Source organism: Alosa sapidissima, chromosome 6 (genome assembly GCF_018492685.1).
Source record: "Alosa sapidissima isolate fAloSap1 chromosome 6, fAloSap1.pri, whole genome shotgun sequence".
Taxonomy (NCBI): domain Eukaryota; kingdom Metazoa; phylum Chordata; class Actinopteri; order Clupeiformes; family Clupeidae; genus Alosa; species Alosa sapidissima.
Window position 1 is genome coordinate 8,909,198 of NC_055962.1, and position 25,737 is coordinate 8,934,934.

Below are 25,737 nucleotides of genomic sequence, written 5' to 3' on the forward strand. Positions count from 1 at the left end.
GGTAAATGGTGTCTTTTAGCAATATAATAGAAAAAATGCCATGTATATCATGTTGCCTGGAGTCCACATGTACTGAGAAGGAAAGAAACCATAAGATGCAATATTCTTTACTGTGACATATTGTAAGGATGCCACAAGTTGACATCTCCCAGTTCTTGGCCCTTAAAGCATTTACTATCCACATTTGTTGCATTTAAGCAACTGCAGAGCTGTTTTAGTTATAGATAGATAGATAGATAGATAGATAGATAGATAGATAGATAGATAGATACTTTATTGATCCCCAAGGGGAAATTCAAGATTGGTACATCCTAGCAACTTTTACTCTTTACAGACACATCAGGACAAGCAGTCAATTATTAACACAGAATCCACAGTTACTATAATCCTTGCTGCCACACTAGAAGAGGGAGAGGTCTGCAAGATCGGCATCTAAAATGCAAGCTGTGTTTCTACCCTCTATCCTGTTCATGTGCCTATGCTCTTTGGGAAAATGTCAAAGTAAGTAATTGTTTTGGTATTGTTATATCTACTTTCAATATAAATAATGTAAAAAATACACAGAATTATAATGCTTATTTTTTTTTTTTTTTTTTAAATGTAATGGATTTGAAAACAAGACTTTCTCATTTTGACAATGTGGAGGTCAAATCTTTGCACTTTGTATAGGCTGCAAAAAAAGCAAGACCAGCTCATTTAGATTCATCAAGGCCCTGTTTAGACGGCAATGAAAACGGTGCAGCCGGTGATGTTTTTCTGCGTTTGACTCTGTCATTTAGACGCAAACGGAAATCTCCCCGCAAACAGAGTTTTTAAAAACTCTGGGCTGATCGTTTTTTTGGGAGAACTGTTTGTTCGTTTGCGTCTAAAGAGGTACAAATGGAGATTTATGTGACGAGGCGGAGATTTTTAGTCAGTTCAAAAGAGAGAGAGGAAGTGATTTGTTGCTGTTGTTGATATTTTCTGGATTCTGATTGGCTAACATGGGCATGAGCTTCTCGTTACACTACCACGTACAGGTTTGGCATGCTCTTGAAGGCATACCCAGGTTAGTGTAAAGGAAAACTTTTCTGAAAACTGACAGGTGTGCACAATGTTATTTTTGAAAACGGAGAGGGTGAAATGTCAGTTTATGAAAATAGCCGGCCACGTGTAAATATAGCCCAAGTCTTAACCATAGCTAAGGACAGCCAGTCAGTATGATTACGTTGTGAGCCTGGATTACAATGGGCCAAAGTGACGTTCCGTTTCCAGCAATGTTACTGGATCTAAACTAACTTTTTAACTAAGTGGCATCGACAGCATTGCATTTAATCATCGTTTCTCATAGATTGTTTTTAAATCTATGGGCTGTAGCCATTTAAACGTGTTTTACCTGAGGCAGCCGCTTAGCCACATATACGGATTCCCTGTCCGGTGTAATAGTAAGAAACAAAATCCGGCTGGACTGTACACACCACACACACACACGTATAATCACACCCACACACACACACCTAAAGACACACACACACAGGCACACACACACAGTCATGCACACAGACACACAAGCACACAGAAAACACAAATAAGCATGCTCACACACACCACCACAAACCTAGACACACACATGCCACACACAGGCATGTATACAGACACAGAAGCACTCACATACACACATACAGAGAGAAGCACACATATACACAGAAGCAAATGCACACATGCACATATTTACATCCACAAACGTTGCAAGAGTAGGGGATGGAGTAGAAGATGGAGACAAATTGACAAGCGTGATTTATTTTTGAGGAGAGAATGTGCAGGACTGGGCTGCCATCGTCATCACCACTGTGGTTAGATTGATTTGTGTGTTGAAACATGATAGCGAGTGTGAACAAAAATAATTCAGAAATGCATGGATTCAGTTGCTTCCAGCAGCAACTGGAATCCATGCATTTCCACGGAATTATTTTTGGAATCTGATCCCTTATCATACCTGTTCATTCGTACTCGTCGCTCGACTTATCATGACTAAATTCAAGATGGCGTTTAACGGTAAAATTCCTTAAAGTACTGTCTGTATAAATCGTCTTGTAAATAAACTACCAGTGCTTTTTCAAAGTTCTCAATGTCTCGCTTTAAATGTCAAGGCCCTCGGAAGTCTACCACTGAATAATGGAGCTACTTTGAGCCTCGTAAATTGTGTAAAACAGTGATTTATTTGCATGGCTAGGCCGATGCCTGAGGCACCCCCAACGAAAAACTGTTGGTAGCATTGGCTAACTAGCGCCAGATTTCTGAGTGCAGGGGACAAGCCGAGGTGAGCTGTGAGACATACGTTCACACTCGGTATCATGTTTCAACACACTTTAGGTCAATATCACACCGGAATTCTCCTTCAAGATCCAGTAAAATTGCTGCCTTGATGACACTACGTCATGGCTTCAGTACTCTATTGCAGAATTGGAAGATGCTGTCAGAGGGAGTATGTTGTTTATGAAAGTAATCACTAATCAGCCTGTCGTAGACAAATCAGCAAGTTATGGTGTATGACCATGATTATATGGTCAAAGCCATTATAATTTTTGTATGTTTATATCTACTTTTAATATAAGTAATGAATAATACCATATAATGCTTATTTATTTTTTCCTAAAATGGAATGTTTTTGAAAACTGCGGAACAATTATACAATACATTATAGACAAAAAGCAGCACATTATGGTGTATGACCATGCTTATTTGGTCAAAGCCATTAAAATCTAGGCATCATGGGTGTAGATTTAGATGGGGACCATGGTGACTTGTCCCCATAAATAATTGGAGATGACAAAACTGTCCCCACCAATATTTTATCAAACTCGTTTGTGCTATTTGGACCGATTCCGACAGCCAGGACGACAGTAAAAGAAACACTGTTATTTGATTGGCTGAAACCAAAAGTGGAGGGGGGGTTCTCTCTGACTCACATGTAAGAATGTCAAAGCATAGGCTACTTCGTTTTGTGGTGGGACCGACAGACAAGTGAGCGGGTGTGTCGATGACAAGGGTAGGCTAAGTTAAGAATCCATACACATTCATTGCACTTAGGCAAACTCTGATCTCCATTTCACAAATTGTGAGGCTAGCAACCACTTATTCTACATTATATATTTTTAATTAATTAACATTACTTGGTAGAAATCTCAGAAGTTTCACTTGATATTAGAGTGATATCTGGTTTCACTTGATATTAGAGTATCACTTGAAAGAGTTTTTTTGTAAGTTTTGTCAAAAAGCCAGGCAATAAAACAGGAAAATATCCAAAGGGGTGAATACTTTGGGGCAGCTGTGGCCTACTGGTTAGCGCTTCGGACCCCGACCAGTAGAAAGTGGTTGAAGTGCCCTTGAGCAAGGCACCTAACCCCTCACTGCTCCCCGAGCGCCGCTGTTGTTGTAGGCAGCTCACTGCACCGGGATTAATGTGTGCTGAGTGTGTTTTACTAATTCACGGATTGGGATAAATGCAGAGACCAAATTTCCCTCAAGGGATCAAAAGAGTATGTATACTTATACTTTTTATAGGCACTGCACACATAGGCTAGTGGAATCCTGTTCCTATAATATGAACATGATCTAGGCTTACAATTACCATGCCTCTTCTTCAGTCTTCAGAGATCACATGCTGCACATACCCCCCCCCCCATTGCAATAAGTTGTGATTCTCAGTCTCTAAAGATTCTGCATCCATTTTTGTGTCCAGTTGAAATGCATCATGTGATGCACAATATAACTTATTTTTCAGTGCAGCGTGATGCATGTGTCCCACTTACAATTGAAAATGGGTTCATAGTGCAGCGTGAGGACAGTGTGATGTTTTTATGCAATCATGGATTCAAACTACATACTGGCTGCTCTAAAGGCTCATGGTCTCTCACACCCAAATGTATTGGTAAGTGTATTCATGTTATTTAATTTATGTTATTGAAATAAAATGAATGAAATGATAAATGATTGAGTAATAAATAAAACATTATAGTAATGTTTTTAAGTTACTTTATTTATTTGTCCTTGAAGGAATTTTTTCACATTTAACCCATTTGGAGGTGGTGTATTCTGTTCCTATTCCGATTGAACAGCCAATCGGATTGCCTGCTGTATCTTATCATGGGAAAGTAGGCAACAACGGCTATTCGATCAAAGATTCTAAAGTGCTTGAGAGCACCTGATTGGAATAGAACGTACCCCATGTAAACAGACGGCGCACACATTTTTCAGAATATTTTAATCGGAATGACAAAAAAACTGTCCGTGTAAATGTAACGGATGCTCCCCGACGCCTCAAGAGTGCTGCTGGCATGCGAGCCAGTAGCCTGGGCTATTGGCTCAATTGTTAGCACGCTCGCCTCCCGATCCGAGGTGCTGCTGTTCGCGGGTTTGAGTCCGGGCGTGTGCAGGGCTGAATCGCGTAGGTTCAACACAATGCAGGTTACATTGGTGCCGTGATCCGGATCGGGAGTGAGGTTTAGGGGGGTGAGTGTAACGGATGCCAGCTAGCTTAGCTGTGCTTGTGGAACGTTGGTAAACCTCACTCCCCGACGCCTCAAGAGTGCTGCTGGCATGTGAGCCAGTAGCCTGGGCTATTGGCTCAATTGTTAGCGCGCTCGCCTCCCGATCCGAGGTGCTGCTGTTCGCGGGTTCGAGTCCGGGCGTGTGCAGGGCTGAATCGCGCAGGTTCAACACAACGCAGGTTACATGAATCCACCTGATGTCTTATTCCGCTACGCTAGATGGTGATATGCCCCGCTTCCTCTTCACAAATACAAAAACACCGAAACATTCCATATTAGCTTCATTAGCTTGTTAACTAGCAAACTGCATCATCAGTGTAAAATAGTTATATTGACATTACTTTTTTAACATTTTTGTATAGACATTCTGGGGGATGTTAATTCGTATGAAAGAAGGTGCAACTTATGAGTATGTAGCACTGTGGCATAAGGCTTAGGTAGTTAGCTTGCTAACCGAGCTAAAAATGCTGAAGCCGTTGCCAACTGAAGTGTTATCCAGAAGCATGCATGTCTTGAGTACCACAGCCATATGTGGAGAGAACAGTCATAAATATTTTTTTTCAAGGGACAAATGGCAGGTTGCGTTCTCACTGCGAAAATAAAGTTTCCCGGCTTTCTTGACACTTTTCTAACTGTCAAACGAGGTTCAGCTGGACTTGCAACATCTGTGGCTATATTCAGGTCAAAAAAGTCTCTTCTGGATGTATTATGCACCTTCATATCATAAATTCTATGGGCCAGGCCTTTAAAATGAGCATACAGTATATAGGGGCGTCATTTTTAAATCATGCTTGTTTTCAGCCGCCACATTTACCAAACACACATTTGTCTTACGCTGGAATTGGAGTGATGGGAACCCTTCACAAATCACACGTGGGCCCCGTCGTAAGATGATTCCTTCAATGGCAAAATGGCAAATGGATCTCTCCATGTTTTGTTTTGACACTCAATGGCAAAAACAGATTGAGTGTCAAAACAAAACATGGAGAGATCCAAATTGTACACATAAGCTTTCAGACACTTCTTTCAAAACTGGCTTCATCATGATATGATTTACATTTTAATGGGCAGTCTGCCCTCAATATTATGAGCTGTTTTCTGTTCTCAAGCAGGAGTAGGCCTAAATGAGTGTACAGCTCCACCAACAATTGAAAATGGAATGATTGTCTCCAAAGTACAAAACAAATATCCAGATGGATCTAAAGTGAAATATTCATGTGATGAGCTTTATAAACTTGATGGCAAAGACACAATTACATGCAGCCTGGGAAACTGGAATGATCCACCATTATGCATCAAATGTAAGTATCCCAGCTTCCGTGAAGTTGTGTTCCCTTAGCAAAATGTTTATGTTTATTGGACATGCTTGGTTTTTACTGTTTACCAGCTTAATGTTATATCCATATGTAGATTTTTTTTTACTGTTATTGGTTGACTGATGTAGGATAGTTTGATTGTTGGTGTATTTGTGAAACATAAACTCGGTTATACCAAGCAAATTGATAACAGCACTGTAATTGTCTCTTTTGACTGTCATCTCATTCTTTTCTGACCATATTGACAGGAGCTAAAGTAGTTAGCCACAATGCTAACGTTCGCTAATGCGATGGTTTGCTAATGGAAGACATCCTAAACACTGGGCTGGGACATTTCTGCTTGCTAAATAGTTTTTTCTGCTGTTGACTTGCTCAGAGTCCTGGCCCTGTCAGTGCTTTGTTATCACAGAAGAAAGACCTCTTTTATTCTATTCTTTCTATTCTATACAACAAAATGAATTACTGCATATGAAGAACCTTTCATTAGGAAACTTGATAGTTAGTAGCCCGGTTGAAACCAGACCTCAACACGACTCAACACATTACTTCATATCCCAGGCCTATAGGTGGCACTGTTTGTTAAAGAAATTGACCAGCTTGCGCGCTGTAGGCTATACAAACAAAGTAGGCTACGACGAAAATGGCTAGTGTAAGGAAACCAGAATTGTTTGTGTGGACTGAAAGTGAACTGTCAACTGTAGTCAACAGTTAGTAAAACTAATAAACTTAATTTTTACGGTTTGTGAAGGGTGCAGTCCCGTCTTTTTTTTTGCTAACGCAGGGACAAATAATCTTCTTTACTTTCTTTGGTTGTAGGATAGTTCACATTCACATTAGTTTTGGCTATCACCGCAAGTGCATAGCTACTAAACGCTAGGCCTACCCAAGTTCTAGGCTATTCCGTCGCCACATTTATAATATTGCTATAATACTTTCGTTAGCAACAGTCAATACTTTTGCCTGCATCAAATCGTGCATTCGCATTTAGTGCGCATCTACCATATGCTTAACATGAGTCCTAAGCGTCTTTGTATGCTCATATCTGACTTCATATCTGACTTCACTAGACTATGAATGCATTTATATTATATCCATCAGTCAACCATTGATAGAGACCCTTGAATTTCCCCTTGAGGATCAATAAAGTATCTATCTATCTATCTCTATCATTTATGTTGTAAGACATGTAAAATAAATGAATGACACCTGCACTACGCACAACTTTAAACTTACACCGCACTTCCCTAATAACTTCTGACTAGTTCTCTCTAGAGTGCGGATCGGGCCGCAAATTTCTGTCCGAACCCGGCCCGCGTCCGACAGAGTTGCGTCCGAACCCGACAGGCATTTTCATTTTTATGTCCGAACCCGATCCGAACCCGACCCGAGTCCGACGCAGATGATGCCTCAGTTATTCCCATGCTAGTGATTAAACGTTCACGTTTGTGGATAGCCTGTCTTTTTAGCCCATTAAACGGAACACACAACAAATTGTTTACAGAATCAGATGAGCGTGCACGCACGCAGGTCACACACAGCGCACATTAACACAAGAGGCCCAAGCAAGCATAGCCTATTGAAATAGAATTCTTGTCTTACCATTGACGAAAAGTCTTAAAAATGAACTGCAACAGTCGTTGAAACTACAGTGCCTCTGTCACTGATCCTTATGCAGCATCAACGTTAATTGGGGCAACTCGAGGAAATCCTCATCCAGTTGAATGAGACGACCTTATAGCCTACCGGTAGCCTATGTCTTTACCACAGTATGCAACGCAAATAATCTTAAAATCTCCTGATAGGCTAACAACTTTTTTTAGGGACCCGTCGGGCTCGGGTCGGGTAGCCACACTCTAGTTCTCTCGCGTCACTGACAGTAGCTAGAATGCATCAAAAAAACACCGGGAAAAACAGTGTTCAGTCCACCAAGTCATAAGCTATTGGCGCTGCGCAACACCAGTTGTGATATTTATCCTACTGAGCAGGGGCGGAGTGGGGCACTAAAATCCACCGGGAAAATTCTGACGGCACCGGCAGAAACAGTGAGCGAGTGGTATAAATATTGGGATCTTGGAGATTTTCGCGGAAAATTCATTATAAAATCTATCATTTCCATGGCTGCGTACGCCTCACGGCCGCGATAAAGGCTCTATGGGCCGGCCCGCACCGTGCACATTCCTAGGCCGGCCGACCGGGAAAACTCCCGATCGTTCCGATTGCCACTCCGCCCCTGCTACTGATTGTAATTGTAGGTAATGTCATGTATGAAAACTAGTATTGTTAGGCAATACTATAAGTGTCAAGTCCAGGGCAGCTGAGGTGTGGCGATGACATCATCAATACGCAAGTATGCGGTTTCGCCGTCCAAACGAACTCACAAGGGCTACGGTTTCAGATTTTTCCACCCTGGGACCAGGTTTCAAAATTTACAGTTTTGTTTACAGGATTACTTTGGATGATCGGCCAAGACGAAGCAAAACCGGTGCGTTTAACCCAAAAAGCAACTCCATGTGGACGGGGCCTCAGTCGTAACTGAGTGGGTCTGGGGAAGGTTCGTTTACAGCCCATTTCCAAAGGGCATTCCCAAACGGATGCCGATCAAAATGCCTCGGATGCAATAGGAAAGGCCAAAAACCAATCAGAGCAACGAAAGAGACAGAGTGACGGAAACACACAATTTGCAACACTGTCTGGTTGTAGGGAGAAGCAGGAAGCATTAAACACTTTTTAATTAAATGTAGGCTAATTTACAAAGACATCGTGCCACACACCGTCATGACACGTGAAACCTAACCTTAATCCTAACCTCTAACCCTAATCTTAACCCTAACTAATTCTAAACCTAATCCTAACCCTAATCCTAACCCTTGTTATGACAAAAACGAATGTCACTTAATAACAAAAGCGTTATGTCATAAACGTTTATGACTTGTTTATGACAGTGGCATGTCACTCTTATGTCGACACTGTCAAGTAAAGTGTAACCGAACATGTTTACATTGTGTTTGTTAAAAATGACTATCGGCCGATATATCGGTTATCAGTTTTTGAAAAACTCAAACGTCGAAATCTGTATCGGCCCTCAAAATCCCATATCAGTCAGGCTCTATAGAGATGGAGACAAATTGACATATACACACGCATGCACACACACACAAATCCACACACATGCACACACACACACACGTGCACACACTCACACACACGCATGCATGCACACAGGCACATGCACGCACACAAACATAGGAATGCACATACAAGCATACACAAAAGAGTAGGAGATGGACACATTGACAAGTGTGATTTATTTTCACGAAACAGATGTACAGGACTGAGTGGCGGTCATATTTTGTACTGCTATGCGGTACATATAGTTTAATTTATAGCTAATTATTTTGAGGACCCCCGGTCTATGGCTAACATTGAGAACCACATACTTTGATATTTCTACGTTATTATTCTATGTTCCATGTAGCAAGCTGTGGTAAGCCTGATGGCGAACATATGGAGTTAAATCCAGATTTGGCTGAGTATGATGATGGAAGCTCTGTGAAGTACATATGCAAGTCCCCATACACTGCAAAACCAGATCAAGAATTGAGCTGTATGAATGGCCAGTGGAATGGTAAAGTGGAATGCATGGGTAAGTATTCATTAGTTCAGAAATTATCTTGATAAAAACTTCCAAAATGGTTGTAATTTGGTTTATGTTTTTGCAATTACATTTTTATGGGAAAGCATGTATGTTACTGGGGTATGATGGTCTGTATACTCTGTATACTGTATGAATGTACTGTATGTTCAAATTGACCTCGACATAGTGCTTAGTGGTGCCTCCAGTTTTGTGCTCTCTCATTGAACACAGTCAAGTGGGAATAAATTAAATAGTCTAAGACTCTGATTATATTTTTCATTTCATGGAAAGTGTGTTATTTTGAATGATAACATTTCTGGCAAAATTTCAAAAACTATAGTTTGTGGTGGATCAGGAGCGTCACAGGAGCGACCTTTTTTACTGGGGCACGTAAAATATGTAGAAAAAAAATCATGATTTGCAAATATTTTTTTCTTGATATAAAGGCTGACATACATATTACATAAGACAAATATTATCACATCATACTTTCCCAAATATGGGTAACCCAGACTGTCCTGAAAAAGGAAGATATAGCATGTACTGTATAGATGGACATTACAATGACCAATATACTGTAACTCAATGACCAATATAACCAGGTGACCACTAGGTTACTGCATAATTTCATGGAATACTTAAATGTACGCTATTTTTGACCATTTCTGAATTGTGAAACTCAGCAAATATGCTTTGTGGTTGTGAACTTATTGCAGTATCATCATAATCACTTGTGTGTGCATGGCTCAAATTGAAGCACAAAATAGTATAAGCTACAGCACAAATATTTCCATCCATAAATAAAAATAATCAAGTCTAACCTCTGAATTTCTTTTCAAAGTGCAATAGATTGATAGCCTGATGTAGCCATACTCAATTCTAGTCAGAATATGAGTCTGATACTGCTCCATTGGGCTGTAATTATGAGGTGTGTTTCAACCGATACGGGGGGGGGTTGGATAGACCTAACCAATCAGAGCAACGAAATAGCTTACCGTGAGGTGTAGGAAGAACACACGAAACATCCTTAGCCTATATCCCCTCTGCTTTTAAAAATAATTCTGTTGAACACCGATATGCTACAAACATGTTATAAACAGCTGGGAAAAGCTGTTGCAAATCCCTCGAACAGGCGATCAATCAGATTTCAAACGAACGAGGGAACATGTCACAATGCAACACGCTGTTTTCCCTTGAAGAGAGTGGAACCATGAGTTATCCCACATCTCAACTTTGGCCAAAGTTTTCAGAAATAATCATTTTCAGTGATAAAACCTCATTAAACTAGATGTACCGCAGAGCGGTACAAAATATGACCGCCGCCCAGTCCAGCACATTTTTTTCACAAAAATAAATCACGCTGAAAGGCCTATATGATTCTAACTGTCTCACTAAATTGCATTATCCACACTCAATTCTCTCTGGTATCTGCTAGATAACAAGTACCAAAACATGATTAGTTCATAGATTTCACATGTAAAAAGGATTTTATACAACCCCACCCCCATCTTGCCTGTTCATAATTCTGAGAAATTCTTGAATTGTGTGCATGTGTGCGTGCACACGTTTATGTGTGTGTGTGTGTGTGTGTGTGCGTGCTTGTGTGTTTGTCTGCGTATGTGTGTTTGTGCATGCATGCGTACATATGTCTACTGTGTGAGTATGTGTCATACGTATGATTACTGTGAATGTATGTGTGTACGTGTGTATCTGTTTATGCACATGTGTGCACATGGAATGGGTTAACATGACCCCTGGAGGCAAACATACGGAAAAAAATTGGTCATCCTAGGCCGTACGGTTCTCAAGATATTCACAGAAAACTGTGTCTGCCCTACCCTCCTTTCCTCCTTTTTCCAGTCCAGCGGGGGGGCTACAGATCAAAACGAAAAACGATGGTTCCATGCTATCCATGTGGGGTTACATGCCCACTAAGTTTCGTGTACCCCGGTCTTTTAGTGTCCCAGTATTACATTAATACACAGGATTAGATCCAAGGTAAAAACACATTCAGAAGCCCCTGCTCAAGTTTAACTTTAAAAAGCAAACTACCCACAAATCCGCCAACAAATGGTCACAAGCACAATACAAATGGCCCATCCAACAGCAGTATATAGTATGCGGCATGTCATTGGGGTTATCAAGTGGGCACCCTCATTCACCGATGTTTCGTTAAGTTAGGCCCACGACACCTCATGAAGGCTTAACAGTGAAACCAGCGTCCTGGAGACACTCCCCTCCATGGTGACACCATATTACCACATTGAAATATCCAGTACCCAAAATACTCTTAACCAGCCCAGGCATGGTCAAGGTTGGCTAGGTTGGTCCGTCCCGTTGATGTGGACTGAACCATCGCCATAAAAAACCCTGGCCAACCAACCATCAACCTAGGCACAGCCCATCACAAACACAAAACAAATTAGCCAGTTAGCTTAGCCAGTTAGCTTAGGCCCCATCACAAACACAAAACAAATTAGCCAGTTAGCTTACGCCCCATGCTGCCACCATATTACCACAACAAAGATCCAAATACCCTTAACCAACCTAGGCATGGTCTAAGTTGGCTAGGTTGGTCCGTCCCGTTGATGCGGACTGAACCATAAACCATAAAAAACCTTAGCCAAGTACCATCAACCTAGGCACAGTCCATCACAAACACAAAACAAATGAGCCAGTTAGCTTACCTTAGCTTGCGCCCCAGGAAGGGTAATTTCTCCTTACCCACAACCATTCGCTTGCCCGTTCTGCTGCTAAAGACATGTTACTAACCACCTGCCTTAGACTTCGACCACAAATGCCCAATTCAGACAGCAAGCCAATAGCAGATCTGGCCACAAACCCACGTGCCTTAATCGTGCACTCCAACCTCGCTTAGCTGCCTCCTCTGCTATTTCAGTGTATTTAGGAATCCTTGTTGGTGTACGGTCACTAAATGTACACATAAATTATTTTATTGTAAGGCCCCCCATGAACGAAAGTTCACAAAACTTGGCATGCATTCGGAGTCATAATGATCCTACACTTTCAATTTCGTGAAGTTCTGACCATGTCAGCCAGAGATATTGTGATGAAAACACCTAATTTTTTGCTTTTTAATATTTATCTAGATGGCGCTATACATGAAATAAGTGGTAATGGGATGGGTTGACATGCCCCCTTAAGACCAACATACAAAAAAAAGGTGGACTAAACCAACCTAAGCTTCGCTACGCGGCGGTCATAATAATATGCATTTTCCATATGGGGTCTTAAAAGCCATGTCTCCTTCTAGCCACGGCGTTTTTGTTGCAAACACAGACCTAATCTAAGCGTGCTCAGATGACGCGAGGCGCTGTTGCTCACCTGTCCATCATCGTAAACCCCAATTTGATTGGTCCGCCAGATCTAGGGTGCGCATAGTTGCTCCACAACGGAGCAATTCCAGACCGAACTTCCGACCTCAAATGTTGTGGGCGGGACTAAGTTCGGCTGGCACCCAGGCTAATAGATTGATGCATTTAAATGTTAAAATATACAATGTTTTCTTCCAGGGAGCATACCCCCAGATCCCTATTGGGGCTTGTGCCCCATAGGTCTATGGCAGTGGTCCCCAAACTACGGCCCGCCACCTCATTTTGGGTGGCCCCCCAAAACATGTCCGTGGTATATAGCATCTGGCCCGCAGGGGAGTACGACATCGTCAAACTATAACATCCGTAATTTCCCCCATTCATTCTCTATGGCGGGTCTTAACAGTACACGTGTAATACTCTTTTTGTCCACTGGTGGTTGTCTTGGCGCTGTTTTGCGTTTACCATCGAAAACGGAATAAAATGTAGGCCTACCTGCAAACAATGTAAGAGGCCTATGCTGACTGCATCAGTGCTCAAAGTATTCTAAAAGTTTATCAATTCATTGTTAATAACTAACTAACTTCTATTCAAGTCATATTTCTGGGACTTCCTGGGATAACTATTTCTATTTTTTATTCACTCGGTCAAGTGTTCATCCAAATTCACAATTCACAAAGTTCTCATCAGGTGAGTGAAAGTTAGAATGTATAAGTATAAGTATATATACTTTTTTGATCCCGTGAGGGAAATTTGGTCTCTGCATTTAACCCAATCGGTGAATTAGTGAAACACAAACAGCACACAGTGAACACACAGTGAGGTGAAGCACACACTAATCCCGGCGCAGTGAGCTGCCTGCTTCAACGGCGGCGCTCGGGGAGCAGTGAGGTGTTAGGTGCCTTGCTCAAGGGCACTTCAGCCGCAGCCCACTGGTCGGGGCTCGAACCGGCAACCCTCCGGTTACAAGTCCAGAGTGCTTACCAGTGGGCCACGGCTGCCCCTTTGAATGGTGGTTATTCCAGATGTTTTTGCCAGCACTTCATAAAACTAATAGTTTGAGAACTTTAAATTATTTGTAGGATATTGCTTGTTCACAACTTGAGCTGTTTATGCAAAGACACAGAGTTCAGAGTTCATTTTAAATAAGATATACTTTTGGGACTCCCTGCTAATACTTTTGGGAATGCTAAAGTCTTTTTATTAGTATTCATTTCATTTCATTTCATTTGAGCTACATTTTACATGGCATGATGGCAATATAAACACAGCTAACAATGGTATTAAATTGCAGTAGCCTATGATTAAATGTAATGGAATATTCAACTAAGGTGGATTGTTGTTGTTCACAGCACTAAACTATTTATGGTTACTGATATACTCCGAGTCTCTGGCCCTCTCTTAGTGCCAGGCATAGTGAGCTGGCCCTCAGAAGAAAAAGTTTGGGGACCACTGGTCTATGGTTATGGTTATGAGATTTGGCAGACGCTTTTGTCCAAAAGGACATACAAATACTAAACAATATTATACTTAAATTTAACAGGGAACAATTTAAAATGTTGGTCAGACTAGGTCTAGTGACGCCCCTGCTGCTGGCAATAAAATCAAATCACTGATGCTGGCCTATAGAGTGATTTCCGGTTCCTCACCCACTTACTTGAATGCTCCAATATGCTACCACTGCTCTCCTCCAAAGAAAACCACCTGACACTGACACCTGCAAGCTCACAACAATCCAAACTGTTCTCATTTCTTGTTCCCCGATGGTAAAGCACCAATTACCAGTTCCTGCCGGAGCAGGGGCCTCCCTCTCTGTATTCAAAAGTCTCTGGAAGACCCAGCTCTTCCAACAGACTTAACTTGCACTTACCATGACATCCTTCTTTAACCTGTCTATCCCTCTTATCTACATCCCTGAATTAACATGTCTCTGAACTGTCAATCTATTTGTTATAAAAGTTAGTACTTACAGTATTGTACCTTGACTGTTCTCTATTTTACTAAATGTAGGTAGGTATTCTCTATTCTCTATTTTAGTAAGTTTAGTTAGGTAACAATACTGTATATCGGATATACAGTACAACAAGAAACTAGAAAATGTAATAATCACACACAAATTGTGTATTCCCTTTGACCCTTCTTTCCTCTGTATTTTTTTTAATAGTGTCTCAAGATTCATGTGTTCCACCTCCAGAGGAAAGTTTCATACAAGCAATCGACACCCAAGAGCAAGTCTATCCTTCTGGAACCCGGGTGACTTTCCAGTGCCCAGCCTTCTATAGTTTTCAGGAAAACCAGGAAAAAAAAACGATACAGAATGTATGCCATAATGGACAATGGGTCTTTCCAATGAGATGTTATAGTAAGTACACTGATTCGTCTTAATGCCATGTGTCTCGATTGAAGTTCTCGCCCTAGAAATTTTAAATTGTAAATTGAGTCTCATAAACTAAAAGGTAGTCGCTGCTAGTGGCGTTGGATGATCTGGTCATCTATCTATAAAGCAAGAAGCGTCTGTGTGTCTGTGGCACGCATATCTCGCTGACCGTTTGTCAGACTGACCTAAGATTTTGTATGTGGCTTGTGTGTGGCACAAAGGTGTGCACTCTCGATTTTGAAGATTTTTGAATGCATATTTCAAAATATGCTTATTTACGTAGGACGTTTATCGCTCCACTGCACTGTTTCCAAGAGGACCAGTTTCAGGGGAGCTTCACCCTATGGATCGTGTACTGACAGTTGCTAGGTCCAGAGAACAGGCTCTGCTAGGTCTCACTTTGATGATAGTCAGTCGTAATTTTAACGGATTACTCGGGAACCGCTTGTGGGTTAAGATGCAAGATGATTATCATGACCTTAACAATAAAGACTCCTTGTATGCAGTTTGCTTGCATAAAATGATTACGCGGATTTTGCAACAACACGCCAACAAACACGTGTATGTAGTGACCACTCAAAATAAAAGTATGTGCATTAAACTGACGCTTCGAATAGCCCAGGCTACTTTGGACTTGAGACTTTGACTAAACAAACGACAATTCCGACTGCAAGGTCCCAAATTGAAACGAGCGATAAGCTAATGCCACATAGCTAACGTTAGACAAGTTGCAGCCTAAGCGATGGCACTTATCACACCATCAAACACGGGTATGTAGTGACCACTCAAAATAAAAGTATGTGCAATAAACTGACGCTTCGAATAGCATTAGAAATTATTCAGTAAGCTATACACACTTAACTCAAAACAGTTGTTTATGCTTATGTCATTCTGATCTGTAGAAATGTCACATGCAGCCATGCCTAAATTTATTACACATGTATTAGAGGCCACATTAATTATAGGCTAATATATTATATAATATTCAGTATTCATTATTAAATGCTTAGCTGGAATGATGTTTCCCTATCATCCTATTTTTAAAGCAGGCATACCTGTGGGCATGTAATTGAGCTACGGGTTTTCTTCAGGAATGGCATGTTTGAACGGGCACTGCACTAGTTAGTAATAATCTCAGAAATGTGCCAAACATTCTGTCTAATTTAGTGGGGAGCCTCAGCATCCAAGTTTCAGAAATTACCCTATAGAATTTGTATTGAAACCTGGAAACTTATACAAATTCAAATAAAGTGCAGAGAGAAGTATGATTTGAATATAATCTAAACTCTGTCAACATTCAAAAGAAAATATTGATATTTTGTTTTTGTATCACTGAAATAAATTAGCTCTGATAGAACACAATTAGCTCTAACTAAACACAATACAGTATTTAGAATCACTACAATAGTTAGAACCACAGTTTAGGCCTACATTATAGCCTACAACAGTTACATCCGGCCACACTATTTATTAATATGTGATTGGACGAGAGGCATTCCACAAGTGGGGAGATCCCAAGACATCTTCACTGGGACTTTTCACCGCCAGTAGGCTAATCACTTCTTAGATTTCCCTTTTGCATTTGTTATACAAGATATTGATAGCGCACTAACTTTAAAAGACGAACGGAAAACAGTGATTAAAGCATCTGAAATCCTCATATTTTGTGGGCGAGGTAAATGTGGGCTAGCTTGCACCCTCCAAACACAGGACGTAGTGACTACGTAACTAGTTGGTCGTGGTTTGGTCACCGCGACGAGACTAACATTCGGTGTCATTGCTACGTGGTGGAGACAATGTTGCCATTTCGTGCCGTGAATTATGTTGTCACGATGTCGCTATCTTGTCCCGTGATTACGTTGTCAGTTCGTAAGGTGAATAACTGAGCTGCTACGTCATCACCTGGTCCTACTCATAAGGTCCGTTAATGGCACCTGGGAATATTGTTATACCAGGGCAATTCCACGGAAAATTGACTTTTTGTCACATCCATAACGCCAGTGAAATGCCTTGGCATTTGTATGATGTGAATGATAACATTCATTTTTTGTGCATTTTTTCTCATGGACATTCTTCAGCCAAAAATAGCAAATGCTCAAATGTCATGTAATCATTCACATCATACCATACCATCACATTTTATTGGCGTTATGGATGTTACAAAAAACGTAATTTTCCATGGAATTGCCACCTACATACACACCACCTGTTATGCTGTTGTTTTCCCCACTGCGAGTGTTCATTATGTGCTTTACCATCGGAATGTGTGGAAAACATGGATGCTACAGGTGAAAGCATAGGCTATTCTCACTAATCTTAAATAAACTGTATTTGCTTAAAGATATTGTGTAACACGTTTGTGAAGCAATTTTAAAGAGACAAAAAAAAAGGCAAATTCCCAAGTTCACATTAAAATTGTTAAATAAACATGCATATATAGCGCAATTTGAATTTCCCCAACATATATATATATAGGCTATCTACAAACATTCTGCATCAAACAGATACAGTAAAAAAATGTATGAGCTTGAGAATACCAGCCTTGACTTAACTTCATAATTAAGCAACAGTGTGTGTATGTATATGCATATGCATGTGTAATATACTGCTCAGAACATTTTTTAAGGGAACACTTCAATCATACACTGGATCGGTACTCTGGCACTGTTTGGTTCTGAGCACAAGTAAAACTTTTGCGTGTTTTTGAGTGTTTTATTTTGCAAGAACTGTCAGACATTCTGTGAATGTAGTTTGAGAATGGAGAAAAGGGTGGAAGGTTTCAAAAAATGTGTTTTAACAATTGTGGAAAACCTAAGTGTTCCCTTAATTTTTTTGAGCAGTATATATACATACATGAACTAGGACATTGCATGTGGGTGACCAGTTTCCTATCCTGATATACTGATAATCACTTCATTCACAAGAATACTGGAGACATGGGCATCAGAACAAGATAGAAACATTTAAGTGCCTGAAATAATCAACATCAAGGTTTAGAAAAGTGATCATTACACATTTTTAATTAAAAATTAGCTGGCACTTTGAGCACATTACAGTCCATGGACATAACATAAATGTTACTTGGGTGAATGAACATTAAATCAAGAGAGAACAGAGTAACTGATTTAAAATACAATTTATGTACTATTTTGTACTTGTGAGTCCAGTCAATAACAATATCAAACACAAATGAGAGAGAATAAGAATATAAATACAGCTATATGCTACAGCTGTGTTTCTTAACTGGTGGGTCGGGACCCAAAAGTGGGTCGCGGAACCGTTCTGGGTGGGTCGCGGAGCTTGTGGGATAAAACAATAATATGTATTCACTTAAATTGAGGACAAAATGCGACCGAAACCCCTGTGTGTGGCGTGCAGTGAATTGCTTGTACATGAGAGCATGAAACCATCAAAACTAAAATGCCACAAGCCTGGTTCTCCCTATACGCACACTACGCAAGTTGCGTTAGAGCTTTGACTTTTGCCCAAAAATCATATTCGAAGTTCGTTTGTTTATTAATATTAAAATTCGAATATATTTGAATATGTATTAATAATATTTTAACCATTAAATGTCTTCAGTAAGACCGATATTGGTATCAAACTTAAGTTCTATATGTTCTGTCCACCAGAGGGCAGTGTATCAGTCAATGTCAATAGACTATGTGCACGAAAGGCTGAGTATTTATGCGTGTGTTAAAATTGTTATTATTGAGCATAAGGCCGGGCGATAAAACGATAGCAATATGTATCGCAATAGACATGTAATCGATATCAATAAAAAATACGTTCGATAGAACATTCATAATTAAAAGCAACACACACCTCCTGCCTTACGTTGTCCATAAATAAATAGGCTAAATATATCTTGCATTGTAGTATGTGAAACTCTACCAGAGTAGGCGATAGAAGTAGGCCTACCTCAACACAGACTCTCCTTGCCCCGTGCACTCTTTCTCTCTCCCTCTCAACAGGCGCATCCCTCCTCAGCATGCACATGTAATCCAAACATTAATAGTGCAAGACGAATTGCTATTAAATCCGGTTAGCATCATTAGCACGCTGCAAGAATTTGTTCAAAACTGTTGCATTCAAATTGACTGCTAAATTCTAATGATCTCAATCCCGATGCAAATGGAAAAGTATTTTCCAAGACTCAAACGGGCCTGTCCCAAGGAGAAAAAGTATTCATTTGAACTTAAACACACGTAGGGAAACTGAACAGTCTAACCGGACTATGATAAACTAGCAAATTAAGCTAACGTTAGCCTACTTTGTTTACAATATTTCCAGGCTTCAACCAGTGCTGCTTTTCATTCAGACTTATCTGCACATTTATTTATTTGAGTGTTTTTCATGATTGTGTTGCCATTTCTTTTCCCTGTTTGCTTTGATTGATAACTGAGGTGATTAAAATCAGAGGAAGGTTAAGTTTAAAATAAAAGTGTCTATTATGTCTATGTGTGAGCTAACTAAGCACGAACCAGCCAGGATGCTAATGTCACCTACAGGAGCCCAGATGACCAATAATAGCCTTGCTAATGAGCTCGCGATTTTACTTCACCGGGCGTGAAAAAAACCTCGGAATCTGAATTTAAAACAACGTTTACAACCAAATACATTTATAGAAATTATGTCCATAGGCTACAGGTTCGAATATTAAGAGATCCCTAAAATTCGTTCGAATATCTTTAATTTTTAAAATAATCGAATTATATTCGAATAACGAAGTTCGGAGTCAAAGCCCAGCAAGTTAACGAAGGCCCCCTCCCCCGTCTCCCCTTGAGTCAAGCTAGTGACAGACAAGTATACAGTTATAGGGACAGAAACTGAATTACCTTTCAGCCAGGGGATGAAAAACGGAAATGTCACGAGAATGAACAGCGGGAACAGCAGTCGGGTAAACTTGCGTTCGTTCCATGGTTTGATGTCAACATACCCTCCAGTGTGTGTTGCTGGCCTAGTCTAGGCCGTGAATCCCCTGATCTGTCTGCAGCTTGCTTGCCAGCCTTTCCCAGTCACACTTCGCAAAGTTGTGAAATATAATCGCATATTTTTGAAAAAAATAACCGCATCTTTAAATGCGTTCATAATAACATGCAGCTCGGGATGAAACTAGCAGTTTTTCAGCAGAAACATGCGAGGATCCGTCGAAACTAATAGGTGATTTCACTCTTCCCATACATCTTTAAAATAACTAAATTGTTTTACAATATTTCAGTCAAGCTTTAGTTAAAGATAGGCTATGCAAAATGGAAAATAGCCTAATTTCTGATGCTGTAATGATGATGTAACTTTGATGCTGCATGGACAATAGATGCACATCATAAATTAGGCCTCTATGAAGTAGCCTATTAAAATCTCTAAACAATTACAAGTAGGGCAGTTCATCACAGTTCATCCATTGCAACTGGATTGATGAAAGGTCACTTACAACTGTAGGCTACATTGTATTTGGGAAAAGCAAAAGGTATCAGCATAATGTTATTTATTTATTTATTTATTTATAAACAAAAACATCTGTCAGTTCCATGCCGTTTTCAACAGCTATCAAAAACAAAGGTCATTTTTGGATGGATGAATTTTTTGTGAATGTTTCTTCTTCTACATAAGATTTTAGTCATCTTTAGTTCATGTAATACTTTATTGTCAATGCACAAATTAAGTAACAGTAGTCTGAAACGTTATTGTTAATGCACAAATTAAGTAACAGTAGTCTGAAACGAAATGCTGTTTTACATCTAACCAGTGGTTCAAATAACTGACATGTCCAAATGGGCCTTGATGAAATGCGTCGCTAGACTGAATACACATTTTAACGGGCCAAAGTTGAAGAGCTGTTGTCCGTCATTGTTCGTGCAAATATAGGCTGATTCATGTTCCTTTGCATTGTGTAACTGAGGTCCATGGCTAGTCTGGCTTTCACCAGACCAAGCTCAATCTTTAAGAAATCAAAAAATAAATAGCGGGCAGATCAGATGGGTTCACCCAGCCTAGCTAGTCCATAGGCACCCGATATTGTTTAATTTTCCGATTGAGATATCCACGCTCTGGCTATTCTAAATGCAAAAATGCCTCAGGGCGTTATGACAAAACTGTAACTAACAAACTAGATCCTAATAGAAAGCTGTTAGCTTCCCTAAGCTACAGGTAGGCTTATAAGGTAGGCCTATTTACAACATAAATTGTCAATAGGCTATGCTGGCGACACAAATAAAATCTCCTTTGGAAACCAATGGCTTACGCCTTACAGTATGAAGCGGACTTAAACTGCCATATCGTGGCGAAAAGTTGTAATAAAATTCACGCAGCTCCATGAGTCAAGGAAAGCGCGAATGAAGTAGCCACTTCTAAATGGGACCCACTACACAGTAGCTTAAGGTGTGTTGCTAAAGTAGCTATAATGAAATGAAGGTGTCATTGTTTGGATACTTCACACACACGTGCTTTTTAATTTCACAGACTACAACTACCAAGCTGGAATCAAAGCACATCGATTTCCCTCTCACACCCTGCACGCACTTAAAACAAAATAAACAGGCGTCTCAGTCTCACGCATGTACAAGGATACAAGGATACAAGGAAGTTTATTGTCACATGCATATAGTTACTGGAAGTAAGAAATGCAGTGAAATTATGTCTGGTGTCAGCCTATTTGTGCATTAATGGGGGGGGGGGGGGTAAAAAGTGCAGTAGAAGAGGGGTTTAGTAGATTAAGTGGCAAGGGCTGCATAAAAAAGGTGGGGGAGGATTGGGATTGGGTGGGGGGCACCAACAAGGAGCACCCAAGAGCAACAGGGGCAAGGAAAAACTCCCTTACCAAGGAAGAAACCTTGGGCAGATCCACGGCTCAAGGGGCTAACCCAACTGCCAGGGGTCTTGGTGTGTGTGTTGGGGGGATGACAGGGGAGATGGGATAGTGTGCTGTGTATGTGGGGAGAGGGCAGTGTGCAATATGTGTGTTGGAGAAGCTTCCTCATGAGGGGGGGGGGGGCAGTGTGCTGTAAGTATGTTGGGGATGTGTGTTGGAGAAGCTTCCTGATGAAATAATGTGCTGTGTATGTAGGGGGGGGGGGGGGCAGGGACTTACTATTGCAAGCAGAGTACTGTATGTAATGTATGTGAGTGATGACAGTGAAGATGTGTGTGTGGGCGGGAGGGGAGTGGGGCAGTGACTGTGTGTGTGTGTGTGTAGTGTGTAGGTGGGTAGGTGGGGGCAAAACTGTATCAGACCGGTGTAACGTTGGTAAATCTTCCATTGCACAGAAAGATTTTTGTAGCACGTGCAACAAATGACAGTCGAAAGATACAATTACAGGTGCTGCTATCAATTTGCTTGGTATAACCGCATTTATAGTTTTCTACAAATGCAATCAATCAAATTGGCCTCCATCACTCAACCAACGCTAACGGTAACATTACCTAGGTCCTTATATTATAAGATTAACGTACCTGCAGTAAAAACCAAGCATGTCCGATAAACATCCTCAGATTTATTTCGGCTTCAAGAAGAAATGGGAATTACATTTCATGTGAACATCGTCCTATCCTTATTAGATATATATAATATGTGTGTTGGAGAAGCTTCCTCATGAGACAATGTGCTGTGTATGTAGGGGAGGGGGGGGGGGGTGTACTGCAAGTATGGTGAAGGGACTTACTATTGCAGAGTACTGTACGTATGATGTATTGAGTGATGACAGTGAAGATGTGTGTGTGGGCGGAAGGGGAGTGGAGCAGTGACTGTGTGTGTGTAGTGTGTGTGTGGGTAGGTGGGGGCAGTGTGCTGTAAGTATGTAGAGGATGTGTGTTGGAGAAGATCCTGAAGACAATGTGCTGTGTATGTAGGGAGGGGGGGGGGGCAGTGTGCAGCAAGTATGTAGAGGAGGCTTATTGTAGCAAGCAGTGTGCTGTATGTATGTGAGGTGATGACAGTGATGATGTAAGTGTGTGTGTTTTTTTTGTGTTTGTGTTGGGGATGGGGGTGGGGTGCTGGTGGGGGCAGAAAGGCTAGGCAATCAAGGACATGGGTAGATAGATGGAGGAGAAATCAAAAATAATAAATAAAAAGTTCTATGGAGATGTGCAAAAGTTGGAGAAAGTCAGATATGTGTGTGTGTGTGTGTGTTTTGACGTGTGATGAAATAAGAAAATAAATAAAAGGTCTGTAGCATAGGGAGAGGGATGTAAAAGTGCTAAAAGTCATGTAGGTGTGTGTGTGTGAGGAGTGAATGAGTGCAAAGTCAGTATAGTGTGAGTGAATGAGTGACATGTATGCTAGAAAGGAGGCATCTCTGGTTGTCCATGGAGGCAGTATGTTCAAGAACACAGAATAGATGGCATCCACTTGAATTTCCTGTGCCGAAGCTGAGGAGGTTGTTTAGGAAACCACTTTTGGAGATGGAGCAGGATCAGCCGCAACATGTTTCTGCAGTGAACAACACACTTGCTAACAAAGCACAAAACCAAACATTAGTTATCTATCTAACTGTCCTGTCCTCGTTTTTTTGCTCATAAAGACACAGTAGAGGGACCCAAAATAACATTTAAATGTAAAAAAAAAAAGGATATGACGAACACAAGACCAAAAGAGACGTTGCAAATAGGTCACCGATACGTCCTGGGCATGTAACTTTTGGTCATAAAAAATATAGTCACTACGTATAGGCGATTCACAAGATGACATATCCATCACGTTATTCAACGACGTAACCGAGACCAAAGCGGTACGTAACCACAATGTAACCGTGTTTGGTGGGCAGGCTCTCTGGTGCACATTTTCTTTCCATACCTGAATTGAGGGGTTCCTCAATATTGAGTGTGTAACATGATGAGAAGTTACTTCTATTGTGAAAACTGACGTACTTAAAACCAGATTTGTTCATTGAGTGATGATGTGTTTTGTGATTTATTTCAGAACCCTGCGTAGTGACACAAAAGGACATGGATGACAGAAATATTAAGTTTAGATACCCGAAAAATCTAAAGTATCTCAGACATAATGATCATATTTCATTTGTGTGCAAAATGTGGATAATGCAAAAGAGTGATAGTTTTGACATGCGACCGGTGTGTGTAGACGGCACAATCATATTGCCTGAATGTCATTAATACAACATTGTTTTGTGACTGCTGATTGCTATTCTCTTCTTATGTAGAGTTTTTTACAAACACATCTTGTATCAATTAAAGACTACATTGATGTAACCACATCTAATTTCTAATTGTTTTAGCGACTTCTTTGAAATGTAGGCTTGTCTACAGTCTTTTTAAGCCTGATGGAACTCACCCAAACCGTATGGGGGCACGTCTGCTGGTAGCAAATGTTCTATACACGGTTCAGATGACCCAACGCCGTTTCAGAAACGATTGACTGAATGCAGCAGAAGAGCTTCCTGCTTCTGATGCCGTACTGGATCCGGCCAAGAAGGCAGCCAATATCGGTAGCCCCTCCCTCCTGTTCCGTCCAGGTATCACCCACCTCCAAATTCCCCATCACTGTACTGATAAGTTGTATATCAACAAAACATAAAGGACGGCGACTACACAGCGAGGTAAACCAGTCAAACCTAAAAACCAGTTCCAAAACAAATTCTAGATACACCAGTGGAAAGGATCGCCACAGCTGTAAAACTAGCTCTGCTGAATGTCAGATCACTCTCAAATAAGTAATTTCTAATTAATGATCTGATTTGCACACACTCACTTGATTTTATGCTCCTGACTGAGACATGGCTAGATCATGCTAAGGGACCGTTCGTTATTTATAAACGGGGTCACCGGAGGGATTTTGAGTGCTTCAATCAAAAGTTGCATGACCCTCCCCTGCCTGCAAAAAACCTTTCAACGACCCTCCAGCAGTGTTTTCAAAAAAGACATGACCCTCCCCGGCCAATTGTCGATACCTTCCGCCCACGTTATAAAGCGCTATGAAAACACATAGAAGCTTTCGTTCTAAACTCACCCTCTGCTTTCTGATCTTACACATCACACTTCACCAAGATGGTGGCCATTTCAGTAGATTTATTCACTAACATTGTTGTGGAAACACAATAAGCATGGAAACTAAATGCACACTTCCTGCAACTGCATTAGCCTAGGCTACTTGAAATAAGTTACTCCTCTAGTAAGTATTCACATGAAATAAAACAATAAAACATTGAGACCATTCAACAAAGCACACTGGGTAATAACAAATTCAACACATGAACTTGTTGCTATGGACTCGTCTCTAGACTTCCTCAGTCATTGCAAAGCTGCCGAAGCTGAACAATATCCAAAACTCAATTTCTCAGACGAGCGTCAATTTGGGAGCAGGCTACACTCCTTCCTTCTCAAATGACTTGAAAAGGCCGTTTGCACAATTTCACAAATAATCACAGGGACCGAAAAATACCTAACATGACACATTTTTCTGGGTTTAGGCCTATCATTTTAACTTTTCCCCGCTGTCTTGCCGTTTTAATAGTTTCCCGTGGAATATCCCATATTACTGTACTCTCATAACATTAGCATTCTGGCCTGTCTCTGTGTTGTGCTGTTGTTACCC

The 25,737-nt window shown here is 40.8% G+C and overlaps 1 protein-coding gene across 2 annotated transcripts; it reads left to right on the top strand.

The window, feature by feature from the left end:
* The first annotated feature begins 345 nt into the window (after positions 1-345).
* Positions 346-24,405, top strand: LOC121711470 (complement factor H-related protein 1-like). 2 transcript variants are annotated; one of them, XM_042095106.1, is made up of 6 exons: positions 346-501; positions 3,764-3,910; positions 5,639-5,830; positions 9,321-9,488; positions 14,976-15,173; positions 24,106-24,405. In XM_042095106.1, the coding sequence occupies exons 1-6, from the start codon at positions 438-440 to the stop codon at positions 24,297-24,299; spliced, it is 963 nt and encodes a 320-aa protein (XP_041951040.1). In that variant the 5' UTR covers positions 346-437; the 3' UTR covers positions 24,300-24,405. The 2 variants fall into 2 exon arrangements, with proteins under 2 accessions (XP_041951040.1, XP_041951041.1); XM_042095107.1 differs by having other exon boundaries at positions 5,642-5,830.
* Positions 24,406-25,737: the final 1,332 nt, after the last annotated feature.

Excerpts from the sequence above, each read along its gene's own strand:
- LOC121711470 (XM_042095106.1), top strand. The coding sequence starts at position 438 with ATGCAAGCTGTGTTTCTACCCTCTATCCTGTTCATGTGCCTATGCTCT. Across the intron at positions 3,911-5,638 it reads TCTCACACCCAAATGTATTG|CAGGAGTAGGCCTAAATGAG; the intron begins GTAAGTGTATTC and ends TCTGTTCTCAAG. Across the intron at positions 15,174-24,105 it reads CTTTCCAATGAGATGTTATA|AACCCTGCGTAGTGACACAA; the intron begins GTAAGTACACTG and ends GATTTATTTCAG.